A 13,125-nucleotide genomic window follows, 5' to 3' on the forward strand; every position below is an offset into this window, starting at 1 on the left:
ACTATAAAATGTTAAACACGTTTGCGTTATTCAATAGCAAAATCCACATTGCTACTTGATTCTGTACGTACATGCGGGTCATCATAAGGTACAGAACACTGTGCATCAGAAGTCCTGTCGTGTTCAGTTTTATCAATTAGAAGCAACGAATGATTTCGATGACATGAGCAGATAGGAAGAGTAATCATTACCCTCACAAGATTACTAAGCAATCCCCCACCTTGGCCGGTTGAGGAAAATATAACGTTTGAGCCATGCACAACTATTTTAATGGCGCGTAGGCACTCTCTGTTTTGACACTCGCTATTTTGAAAGTACTGAAATTGGGCTCAAATTCTAGCATTCGTTGCTGACATTAGAAACATGATATGCCTTGCCTTTTCATGCCTAGCCAAGCTTGAAATAGATGAATTAAGGTTAAAATGCAGTGTCATAGCCACTTTCCACCAGACATGGGGTAATCACGATCAGACATGGGGTAATCGCGATTAGTAATCGTAATCGATTACGACGATTACAGCATTTTGAAGTAATCGTAATCGCAATCGATTACATTCGAAAAAACTCCAAAGTAATCGTAATCGTAATCGACTACTTCCCATATCTAATCGATTTTTTTGTGAAAGAACGATTACTTTTTGTTTGTACACAGGACTATGACATAAACTGAATATTCGTGAACAAGAATGAGATAATATACCACGTTAGCGATAGCATAAACGTCTGTTTTCAAACGCCTGTGACTCATTATTACGTCAGAAGTATTAGTTCCGCTCGTCATTGCGTAAGAAGTATCCACACATAGTAAACAGACATGCGGTGGACATTGTAGTGTGATTGTAAGAACACCTCCCGTGGTGTATATCAGGTTATCAATACACTCCAGAAGCCGCTACCTCGCAGCAGGATATTGATCACCACTCTGCCTATAGTTTCAAATAGTAACTTATGTATTGATGTTTGGTTCTGCTTAGTTAAACGCAGTTTACCATTGCTGCTTGGCGAGCAGGAAGCCTACGTACGCACGTGCACCTGACGAAGATTCGGAATTTTGTACTCGTCGAATAAAACATTACTGTTTCCACAACGAAACGTTACAAATAAACAGCTGCTGATATATATCATAACCGAGCCGTGTTTAGCCGTTTCTCGTAACAGCAGCTCGCAGTATATACATTAAGTTTAAGGCAGAATTTTTATGTTAACTATATCTTATTCTCATATAACTACTTGAAACGGGCGTCAATCGTTATTTCAAAGTTCGTTACTTAGCATTTGGACCTGCCGCCATAACCATCCGCTGATATAGCCTGATACACTGTAAAAATTATTGTTGTAAATTTACAGCAAAAAGCCTGGTGACTTCCAATACAACCTTACAACCATAAGCTTGTTAACTCGTTACAGCCTTACAACCATAAGCTTGCAAACTCATTACAATAATAAGCTTGCAATCTCATTACAACCTTACAACCATAAGCCTGTAAGCTCACTACAGGCACAAGCTTGTAACTCTCTCTCTTTCTTATACCTAATCTTGTACCTGTACTGGCATTACTCATCAGTACAAATAGCCTAATGCATATATGGTGGACATGATTGTTCACAAATCAGATGCGCGCATTTATTTATACAGCAACACGTCAGCGCAATATATCCACCAGGCATATTCCATAACTATGCAAGCAGTTTCTTTCATCAGCTCTTTTTTGGCAGGGTAAGATGAAATTGATTTCGGTGATAAGGATGTTACAGTTTATAGATCACGTCAAGCTTTTTCCATTCTTCATAGATTCTCCGATCTGAAATTTCAAATTGGTCATATAAATAGAGATTCTTTTAGAAAAGTGTTTTTAAAGTGGGCTGCAGTCCCACCTGGGGCCTTTACAACTCTGAAGGGGGCGCTAGCTTTTTATTTGGTGATTGGGGGGGGGGGGTGGCTGAGAGCAGGGAGCGACATAAACTATGGATCACTGTTTGGGAAAATACGTAAATTAATACGAACCAAAGTATGATTTATAAATATATGGTCACCTCATCCGTAGTCGTAAAAGGCGCATTCAATCGGACAACGTCGCCACCACCACCAATGTTCCCTCTCATTTTTGACGAGTCTTCGCACACTTGCCAAGTCGCTGCGCAGACCCTTGGACAACAGTGCATAACGAGTAAATAAGGTCATCAGTTCGGATTTTTTGTGCGCAGAGACTGTGTCAGCACTGCACATTTGCGCACATGCGCAGCTTAGAGGTAACATTGGCCACCACCCCATTGATGTGAAACATTGAGTTTTCTTACAACCCAACAACAAATAGAATTATTATTCAGTGAGTTATTGACCGCTAGTTAGGAGCACACATTCAAACATATGCACGATGATGAAGTTTTGAGCGTTTATCGGACTCTGGTGTGTACAAAAGTTTGGGAAATACTGTTTTAGATGGACAAGAAAATAGCTATTTCTTACTTAGTCAGCGAAGCAGGGTTTCCTGCTTCATGCAATGGCTGTGGACGATTCCGCTGCTTGTATAGGCTGTCTTTGTACATCATGACTTCTAAACATATTTCTTTGCAATGGAAACTGGATCGACTGGTTCTTCTGATTCGTGATGTAAAGCGTGCAAATGTTGTACCGAGTTTCACATTCCAAGAGTTCTAAAATATGCAGGCTTTGAAATAGTGCAATACATCCATACTTCAACACTTGAATCTTACGTAGGTTTATGGTTGTCACAAGTCACAATGAGCCGAATGTGCTTCGGGAAATAGTACCCAATAACACTGATGGGTAGTGAGTAATGAAATACTTCTAATCTTTCAAATAAGTTGAGGTAGCATTGGTAGGCTAGATATAACTTTGCGTCACTTTACGCGCGAAAATGTCATAAGAAACGCATGAAATAACCATCACAGTCACAATAAATTTTCAAGGATTTCAACTTATTTGTAGCGTCATTATGGGTCATTTTCCATTAGTCGTGAAGATGCATCTTGCAATTTCGAAAGCAGTCATTATCAATTGACTGCTAAAATCTTTTGCAACCTTGACTAAATTTATATCTTACAAAATAACTTACTCGACTACAACCGTTTATTTTCTTCCGGAGTATAGAGGCTACGAGATAAGTCATGATCGATGGAATATTGTAGCGTTGATTTGACTTTTGCAGACCACAGGGTACATCTCCTGCACTTTGAAATATCACCTGCAATGCAAGACAAAATTGTGCTGAATACTACACCATCAAGTATATCCGATGGCAGAGTATCTTACCAATCTTGTGTCATTAATAGATACACAATGCTGGCACTTCAATTGGAATTACACAGACCATATACCAGGCAAATCTGACACTTTTGAAGCACCTGTAACACAAATATGTCAAGTAATTAATAAACTAGAACTGTGAGGCCGAAATTTACCTGAATTTATTTTCAAATTCAAACTTAACTGGCCGTCAGTGGAATCAGCCATCCCAAACAACATCTCAGTAACAGTCATCAACGCTGACATCGTTTACTCGATGGAATACGTCCGTTAGCAAACAGGACTAATTCTATATTCTGCAAAGTCACCAAATCACATATAATTTTCTACGTACCAATCTCATGGATGTAGTAGTCAATTGAGCACGACTACACAAGAATATATAGCTATCGCATCGGTGGAATCCCTTTCAATAAGACAATACTGACTGAAAAACTAGCAAACTTTCTCGGCTCCGCTCCACTCTCACAACATATTCGCGCCATATACTACACAAAATGAATTAAGCCGGATATGACGTCAAAGGGTACTAACTAAAGGTGAATGATGCACAACTTCACAATCTGCACATAGATACTACGTCTCTAACACTTCCTATCTAAAAATGACGCCACACATAGCAGCCCTCAATGTGATTCGACAAGAATATGATTTCGACTCAAGCTACAACAAACGCTACAGCTGACGCCAAAGCTTCTGCTGCCCAGTGAAGCAGAAATGAAAGACTCGGCAGCCAACATTTTGGCGGACTTTTACCGAACCGTTCAACCGCGGCCGTGCCTTTATTTTGTACAATATGCATTGACGATCTGTGATTGAAGTAATAATGATGAAAAATAATGACCATAATACTTCTGTTGTCTTGAGTATGCCTGCGGTATGTATGGAGTGTTATGGACGACATCAAATCTGGGGCGTATCTAGGGTGTGCTCGGATTATGTTTTCACTCGGAAACCATGTCTGCGGTACATCTGGGGTGCGTTTGGACTGTGTTATTTCCACTCGAACATCAAGACTAGAGTGTGGCCTACGTATCCACTTAATCATCTTCATGTCTGCGGTATGGCTGATGTATGTTGGGACTGCGTTGGCCCCCGGAGATCAGATTTGGGTCATGTCTGGGGTGTGTTTGGACTGCTTCGACACTCAGACATCATGTATGGGGCATGTCTGGGGTGAGTTTGCAATGCGCTAACACTCTGACATCGTGTCTGGGGCATGTCTGTGGTGTCTATTAACTGTGTTGTCACTCGGACATCATGTCTGGGACGTGTTCGTTCTCTGTTGACACCCAGAGATCATGTCTGGGCCATGTCGGGGGGGGGGGGAATGTGTTATTCGGACTGCGTTGACACTCTGACGTTATGTCTGAGGCATGTCTGGAGTAGGCTCCGACTTCGTTGCCAATCGAACAAATTATCAGGGGTGTTTTAGGACTGCTCTGACACTCAGACATCATGTCTGGGACATGTCTGGGGAATGTCTGGGACTTTTCTGGGGTGAGTTTGAACTGCGTTGACACTCTGACATCATGTCTGAGGCATGTCTGGAGTATACGTTCAAACTGCGTTGTTCATTATTGGACATCATTTCTGAAGCCTGTTAATTTACAAGCACGACAGCTTGTTATGTGCCTGCATTTGGCGTTTACAACCTCAACAAGCTTGCAGTCCGCCATTACAAGCTGGTTACAGGGTACTTTACAACAATAATTTTTACAGTGTATGTTAGCGTGGGTTGTAGCTAGAATCAGCAATTCCGCCAAAACAGCAATTCCCCTTTCCAACTGTTGGTCAATTTTCAAAACTGAATTTCGTCAATAATATTGGTAATTGTATTATATTACTATTCCTTTATAACCTCTCTGAGCCCCGAGTGTCAGATTTACCTGTAAAGCTGGGGCACGTAATTCATATTCATAGCATCTGGTGTGTTGTTATAATTACTGTATGTTGTTAATTCGCGACCTCCAGTCCGTTGTATTATCAAAAGATATTGTTCTCGCCCAGACGTAGCAGACTAAAGGAATATCTTTTGTGAGACGCACACACAAATTGTCATGGCTTTATTCCTTTGTGGATGCGCCGGGTGACATTTGCATTGTGGGCCCAGATTGGAGGGACAGGAGTTATTAGTCACGCCGACCCAGCGCGGCTATTGACAATGGACGAATACCCTAAGTTTCGGCCAAGGTATTTCTTTGGTATCACATCCCGTTGAGTTGCGTGTTGGCCGAAACTGCACATGTCTTTTGGTGTGTTGTGGGATTGTGGCACGGTAAAGACCGGCTCCGAAATGCCTGTTCCTATAAAATAGCCTATGCATGTTTATTCTTGAGGGAAAGAGGTAGGCATTTCAAGCCCAGCTACTGGAGCAGGGGTCACCAACCGTTTTGAAACAAAAAGCTACTTCTTGTGGAGTGTACTGATTATTGCGACGACCGACGGGTTAAACCACGTACTACCGTCGTTTATCCGTGTTCGGTTGGATTTCTTCACATAAAGTACGACAATCAGAGCACTGGGCCGGGTTTCCGCCCCTTATCAAGAACAAAAAACGCTCACTCGCAGGAACTCACACCACCTCCTCCAAGCTAAATTACGTTGCTGCAGTGCGCGCAGAAGCGCCAATCTCCGCGTCGAGACTCGGGAATATTAACTATAGATTCCCGTTGAGCCACCACGTGGGCGAAGACAAGCAATGTCCCGAGCGACTGCGTTCGTATGTTCCTTGGGTTCGGCCGACCCATGTTCAACTGCTGGGCGGAGGGGCTGGGGGGCTGGGTTTCGCCCTCCATACTCCCCTTTCGTATCTGTTATTATTATCTATCTATCACAGTTTGGTCAGGTGCTGAATTCGGCCATGTCTATTTTTTCATGTGTGCAAGGATAGACTACATTAAAACTAAGTAATTCTACCGCATGCAGAGACGTGATGATTATCGGAATATGGTACTTTTCTAACAAATGCAGAGATTTGATGATGATCGACACATCTGCACGGAATCCTATTCTTACTTTACACGGATTTCCATGTTTATTCGTTATTATTCTTGAAAAAAGCGCATAATCCAAATAGGGGAGCCCTTCGACCAGGGCGACCGCCCACCTCGCCCACCCCAAAAGCCACCACTACTACAGGGATTGCAGGCGACTCATTTGGTCCGCGTTGGTGACCCCTTTACTAGAGACATTCGAATGTCAAAGCTCGAAGAACATTTTCAAGAACTAATAAATTCTCGAAAATACTCCATAATTTATGTTGGTTTACGAAATACTTTTGAGTCCCCTTCGAGCACGCTCCCCACCCTATTAAGGAATTTGGGGTGCGGCAGGTAAAGACCTGGCAATAATGCAAATCGTTGGATGCGATAAATCATGCACTATAAAGATGGGCAATTGGTATATTATGGCGTAATAAGCAAATGACGCATGATGTATGAAGAAAGTTGATATCTCATTAAGCCTTTTAATCGCAATCCTTGTATTGTCTTCCAATATCTCATTTAAGATTATAGTCCTAAGCAAAACAAATGTAATCGTGAGTAATCGTGATAACTTTTCCAATGTAATCGTAATCGTAATCGACTACTTCCGGATTTTGCTGTAATCGTAATCGTAATCGTAATTGCGTGATTCCGAAGTAATCGTAATCGATTACGACGATTACAGCATTTTCAAATAATCGTAATCGCAATCGATTACATTCGAGAAAACTCCGAAGTTATCGTAATCGTAATCGACTACTTCCCATATCTAATCGATTTCTTTGTGAAATAACGATTACTTTTTATTTGTACAAGGACTATGACATAAACTGAACATTCGTGAACAAGGAAGATGTATTATACCAGGTTCATGATAGCACAAACGTCTGATTTTTAAATGCCATTGCTCATTATTACGTCAGAAGTAGCCTATTAGCTTTGCTAGTCATTACGTAAGAAGTATCCACAGTAAATAAATATTCGACGTACGTCACGTACATTCGTGTGATTGTAAGAGCACCCGCCGTGTTGTATATCATGTTATCAACACGTTCCACACGCCAGTACCCCGCAGCATGATAATAATTAATCACTACTCTACCTAGTAACTTGTGTATTGATGTTTGGGTATGCAAACGCAGTTTGACCGTTGCTGCTTGGCGAGCAGTAGGCCTATGTAGTACGTACGTACAGTACACCGGACAGAGATTTGAAATTTAGTACTTGTCAAATAAAACATTACGGTTTCCACAACGAAGCAATAAAAATCAACAGCTGCTGATATATATCACAACCGAGCCGTCTTTGCCGTTTCTCGTAGCGGCAGCTTGCAGTACATTATCTGTATTAAGTTGAAGGCAGAATTTTATGTTCTCCTCATCTTATTCTCATATGACTCTACTTGAAACATCCGCTAATCGTTATTTCATAATTCTTTACTCAACATTGGGAACTGCCGCCATAGCCATGGGCTCATATATCATGTTAGCGTGGGTTGTAGCTAGAATCAGGACAAAACAGCTATTCGACCCCAAATCCAAACGTTAGTCTTTAGCCCCCATAGGGTGGTAATTTCAAGTTGAAGACTGAATTTCGTCAATAATATTGGTAATCGCATTACATTATTATTAATTTTTAATCCTCTCTCTCTCTCTCTGCCCCCGATGGTCAGATTTACCTGTAGAGCTGGGGCACGTAATTCATAATTATACCGTCTGTCATCTTGTCAAGTGTATGTAATTCGTGACTTCCGGTATGTTATATGTTCAAAAGATATTGTTGTATCCCTAACGCTGCAGACTAAAAGAAAAACTTTCGTGAGACGCACTCACAGATTGTCATGTCTTTAATGCTCTGCATTTGCATTGTGGGCTCGGATTGGAAGAACCGGACTATTAGTCACGCCCACCCAGCGCGGCTATTGACAATGGACACATACCCTAAGTTTCGGCCAAGGTCTTTCTTTAGTAGCACACTTCGTGAAGTCGCGTGTTGGTCGAAATTGGTTATGTCTTTTGGTGTGTCGTGGCACGGTATTGACTGGAACCTAAATGCTTATTGCTATAAATTAGGGTTGCATTTAAAACAAAAATAAATTTAAAGCGAGCATGTTTGCTACAAGGCCCTTGTTGAAAACATGTTTTTTATTCTTTTTTGTTGTTGTTGTTTTTTAAGCCTGGACGTCGCGAATGTGGATTGACATTGACGATTGAAAATATAGGGTAAATATAGCTCCTTTGACGAAATATCTGTACTATAACTATTAAACCGACTATTTTGAGGGGTTCCAACCATCCCATAACGATGTATGTCTGCCAAATCGGGTGGTAATTGTGGAATTATGGCGTAATTTTACAACTTAAAAAAACACTTGGTAGTTTTTTTTAAAGCCTTTGTTTAAAACACATTGTTCAAAACATTTGTTTGTTTGAACCATTTGTTTTAAATGCAAGCCTTCTATAAATTATGTATGCTTCTTTGTTGAGGGGAAGACGTATGCATTCCAAAATCAAGCTTATCTATAAAGAGAATTTTCAAGTTAACTAAATCTCTCGAGAATACTCTATAATTTATGTTGGTTTACGAAATACTCTTGAGTCCCCTATGAGCTCGCTCCCCACCCTATTGGGAAATTTGGGGTGAGGCAGTCATGGACCTGGCAAGAATGCAATTCGTTGGGTGCGATAAATCGTCCTCTATAAAAATTTGCAATTAGTACATTATGACATAACAGGCAAATGACGTATCTTTTTTTATGGAAGTTTGTTATCTCATTAGGCTTTTTCAGCGCAATCCAAATATTGTATTCCAATATAACTTCTAAAATGCAAAATAAATGTAATCGTGAGCATTTGTGATTACTTTTGCAATGTAATCGTAATCGTAATCGACTACTTCCTGATTTTGTTGTAATCGTAATCGTAATCGTAATCGCGTCATTCGGAAGTAATCGTAATCGCAATCGATTACATTCATGAAGTAATCACCCCGTGTCTGCTTTCCACCGATGGATGGACGGACATAGGCTTCACGAACGCCTAATATTTCGGCTTCGTGCCGGCCATTGCCGCGGAAACGCGCACGTATACAAAATTGGATGTACCGACACCGATCTATGCGAACAGTGCACAGGACAGTGGAACATTTTGCTGCACTACCATCGATATGATTTTCCTAAAACCTTTTTATTCGACAGGGCGCGTGAGCTGAAAGGTGCCGCAACACTCGAAAATGTACTGATTGTTCCCGAAATGTCATGCCGCGCATGCACTTCGTTCTGCCGTGTGGTAAATATTTATAAATCTGTACTTTCCCTTATATTTCTCCAATAGTCGCTCACGTCAAAGTGATGAATGCTCGAAACTACATTTTTAAATTAATTGTCCCTAATTCGGCATACCGCCCGCACCTTCTGGATCTAGTCCGTGACTCGTATAGCCTATTATAAAGAGCAGATGCACAAATTTGATTTCGTATCCTTCTTGCTCGATAGTCGTGTAGTTACCGCAGCGCCTATAATCGACGAATATTCCAGCAGGACGGAAGCAAACCATATGGAAGCGATCGTTAGCAGCAGCCGTTGAACAGTTAATTCGTATAGGTCCACAACCCCTTAGACATACTTCGTGACATAGTTGCAAATTCTGGGCAAAATATATTTCTTGAGTGATAGCGAATCGGATTTTCAAGATCTATCCTTTGATTAAAAATATTTTATCAGTGTTTGTATAGCTTCTAATTGCTCATAATAATAGTGATAATCGAACCCTGTACAACAACTCTACGATGTACATTGACCACGAACCCGGCCCGCAGCCACCTCCAGTCCAATCATAACTATTATATTTGTTAATTCTCTGACCGCTGCGATAGTTGGTCTTATTAGTGAATATATCTTGATGACATTCGACGAAGTTATAACGCCATATCGTGGCTTCGGTCAAGCAAGAAGTCAGATGAAGTAATTGCATCGCGCTGAGTGCATCGCGCAGATTCGATGCATTCTTGTAATATATTCAACTGCCAATAGGACTTTCATGGTACCTCGTGCTTGACGTGAGAAAAATAGCAAAGAAGTGTTACGTGCATGGTAATGCTTTGTATGAATGGCAAGCACAATAAGTCTCTCACATTTCATCGATTTAAATCTTATTCTGGTATTTCCATATTCACTCATTGAATGTTTGTTGTTATTTCCACACCGAGTCCCAAACAAACACACGTGCGTCAGTTTTAAGCATACCATTGAATATCTTCTGTAGCCTATACAGATAGACTGCTCATGACACGCAGTGCTGACATTTGAAGCTTGGGTCTATCTATATGCGGGAAATATAAACTGACTAAATGGGAACTACATCGGAATACTATCTCAAAACCACTTGGTAACTAAGCGAATAGGTCCAATAGAGGCTACAACTATGACTGGATAATGTTCAAATGCGAGAAAGCACATACATTCGCATTTAGAATCTTGCATGCATATAATTATGTGGCTGCTTGAGGCGCGTAGGGTAAAATAAAGTATCGAATGAAAGATTCGAATGTGGTGTTGAAATAGCTCCATTCGCACGGAACATATTTTAGATATGTCCAGATATACGCCTATGGAACGAGATTCAATTTTCCAGTGATTTCACTAACACGTTTTAATTGGATCGAGCTCTCGTGGTCTATAGAATGTATAGGCACACCCAAATGGTCGAAAAGGGTGGTACACGAAAACACAACACAACTCAGAATGATATCGTGGTCATCATCCTATGTACTTACGTGCATATACCTTGCTACGTTTCCACGTGCATGCATAATTTTGATTAAAGCATTGTACTCCATTTGTACCGCGGTATAGATCTGATGTAGCTTATGGTTTCGTGTCCCATGGGTGTTTATTCACACCGCTATATGAGGGGTCGTACAAGGGTGGAAATACACACCCTTTTCGCTAAGAGTGAATGTTTTGCACTAATTTTGATGCCCCTTACAAATAATCAACAATCGCTAGTATTCCAAGAAAGTGATGAAATTACGAAATGTACTGACAAAATCGCGTTTGCTAAAATTGCACAACATTGAACTTATTTCGCGTGAACAATGTTCACAACCTATAACTGGTACATCGCACATCATTGCTATTGCAAGTACTCGTCTGGCGGTGTCAATTAATGCAGACGGGGTGGATGGAAGTAGCTTATTTTCGTACGCACAGTAGGGTTGTTCCAAAATAACTATTTTTTTTGGATTCCAGCCATTCACTTATTAAATTGTCAGGTTACCTTAAAAAAATGCGGCACACCAAATTTGGTTTAATTACAATTTTTAATTTACTTGAAAAAAAATGGAAAAAAAATTCAAATTTTTCTGTCACCCCCTTGAAATTGTTGAGTTGTCTATAAAAACGATGGCGAACAAATTTGACTCAATTCCAACCAGTAGATAATCCGATAATTATCAACGAAAAACTCAAATAACTCCGCTTTTACTTGTTGGAATTAATTCAGATTTGTTTTGCATCGTTTTTGAAGACACTCAATAATTTCATGGAGTTGATAGAAAAATTTGATATTTTTTTAATTTATCTTAATAAATTGAAAATTTTAATTGGCTCTACTTGATAGAATTTAACCAAATTTGGTGGGCAGCGTTTTTAGGGTAACCTGACAATTTAATAAATGAGTGGCTAGAATCCGAAAAAAAAAAGTTATTTTGGAACAAACCCCAATGCACAGCCGCGGTGTTTTAGGAGGTGGAGATGCTAACAAACCTCAAAGTTAGCGAGCAAGCAGACTTGGCAACAACATTTTACGATCCACGCAATACAAGAGTATAACAAACGCATATAGGGAACACAGCCGAGTTCAGATAAATTGTCGATATATCCGTCTCAAAATAACAATCTACTGGAGAACGACTGGTGCTGCTGTAATTAAACCAGACCAGTATATCCCTAAATTATGACTGACGGACTTATCTTGTGTAGCGCAATGATTTATTGTCATTGTCATCAACTGAAAACTGTGTTCATCGTGTCAAGTATACAAAATGAATGGTGCTGCGTATGTAGTGGTTGGATTCTGCCGGTTCCATAGAACGTCTCGCGGTCTTTTATGAGATCAGCAAACCGGTTAGCATTAGCGGTTGCCGTCAATTTCTATTTCTTACAACTATTACCGATTCTGTTCACAGAAATCAATACCCTAATTGCTTCTTAGCGCAAACCGAAATTCCCATTTAAATCTGTTTCTTTGCTATCACTCTGAAATCCAAGTCTAAATTCCAATCTTGAATTTATTTTTAACTGGCATCACGCCACCTGTTCTAGGCTTATTTTTAAAAGACACAGCTTACGCGGATCTCCTAACCTCGTGATCCGGCTATAAGCAGTGTCTTTTCAAAAAAGCCTAGAAGTGGGCCGTGCTACAAGTCGGCAAATACGAAATACAAAATATATATAGAGAGAGTATCGGTCTGGTGTAAAATAACCCATGTCATTGAAACACTATGATTACCAAACAAACAAACGCCACCTGTTTTTTACTCCTGATTTATATGTGTTCGTAACCACCCTTCTGAATTCCGTGACCAAACATAGACCGAAATCCTACATTCAAGTCTGTCGCAACCATTTTAATATCCAAATCCACGCTAATCTCCGACGTTCAAGCGGTACTGGCGGTAAATAGTCGCGAAGGTGGATTATTGATTGGTGTGCTTTACTTCATAGCAGTGGTCGGGAACCTCTGGCTAGCGAGCCATATATGGCTCTTTGCCAAATATTTATTTTTTTACTGAATTGTTCAATATTGCAACGACTTGTTGGTAAATTTTCATCACGGCCAGAATAATTATTCTCGTGGTAGTATAAGCATG

At 40.4% G+C, this 13,125-nt stretch overlaps 1 protein-coding gene across 1 annotated transcript; it reads right to left on the minus strand.

Moving 5' to 3' along the window:
- Nucleotides 1-1,610: 1,610 nt before the first annotated feature.
- Nucleotides 1,611-4,489, minus strand: LOC145437079 (uncharacterized). The gene is made up of 6 exons (XM_080314254.1): nt 3,424-4,489; nt 3,275-3,366; nt 3,078-3,206; nt 2,468-2,655; nt 2,035-2,146; nt 1,611-1,802 (listed from the first exon to the last, which is right to left on the minus strand). The coding sequence occupies exons 3-6, from the start codon at nt 3,129-3,131 to the stop codon at nt 1,764-1,766; spliced, it is 393 nt and encodes a 130-aa protein (XP_080170380.1). The 5' UTR covers nt 3,132-3,206; nt 3,275-3,366; nt 3,424-4,489; the 3' UTR covers nt 1,611-1,763.
- Between the last annotated feature and the right edge of the window lie 8,636 nt (nt 4,490-13,125).

The sequence above is a fragment of the Botryllus schlosseri genome, chromosome 4, assembly GCF_051294905.1.
Source record: "Botryllus schlosseri isolate E-star chromosome 4, Bs_hap1, whole genome shotgun sequence".
Classification (NCBI taxonomy): Eukaryota; Metazoa; Chordata; class Ascidiacea; order Stolidobranchia; family Styelidae; genus Botryllus; species Botryllus schlosseri.

Excerpts from the sequence above, each read along its gene's own strand:
- LOC145437079 (XM_080314254.1), bottom strand. The coding sequence starts at position 3,131 with ATGACTTATCTCGTAGCCTCTATACTCCGGAAGAAAATAAACGGTTGT. Across the intron at positions 2,147-2,467 it reads AACCCTGCTTCGCTGACTAA|GGTCTGCGCAGCGACTTGGC; the intron begins GTAAGAAATAGC and ends CTGTTGTCCAAG. Across the intron at positions 1,803-2,034 it reads CTTTTACGACTACGGATGAG|ATCGGAGAATCTATGAAGAA; the intron begins GTGACCATATAT and ends TTGAAATTTCAG.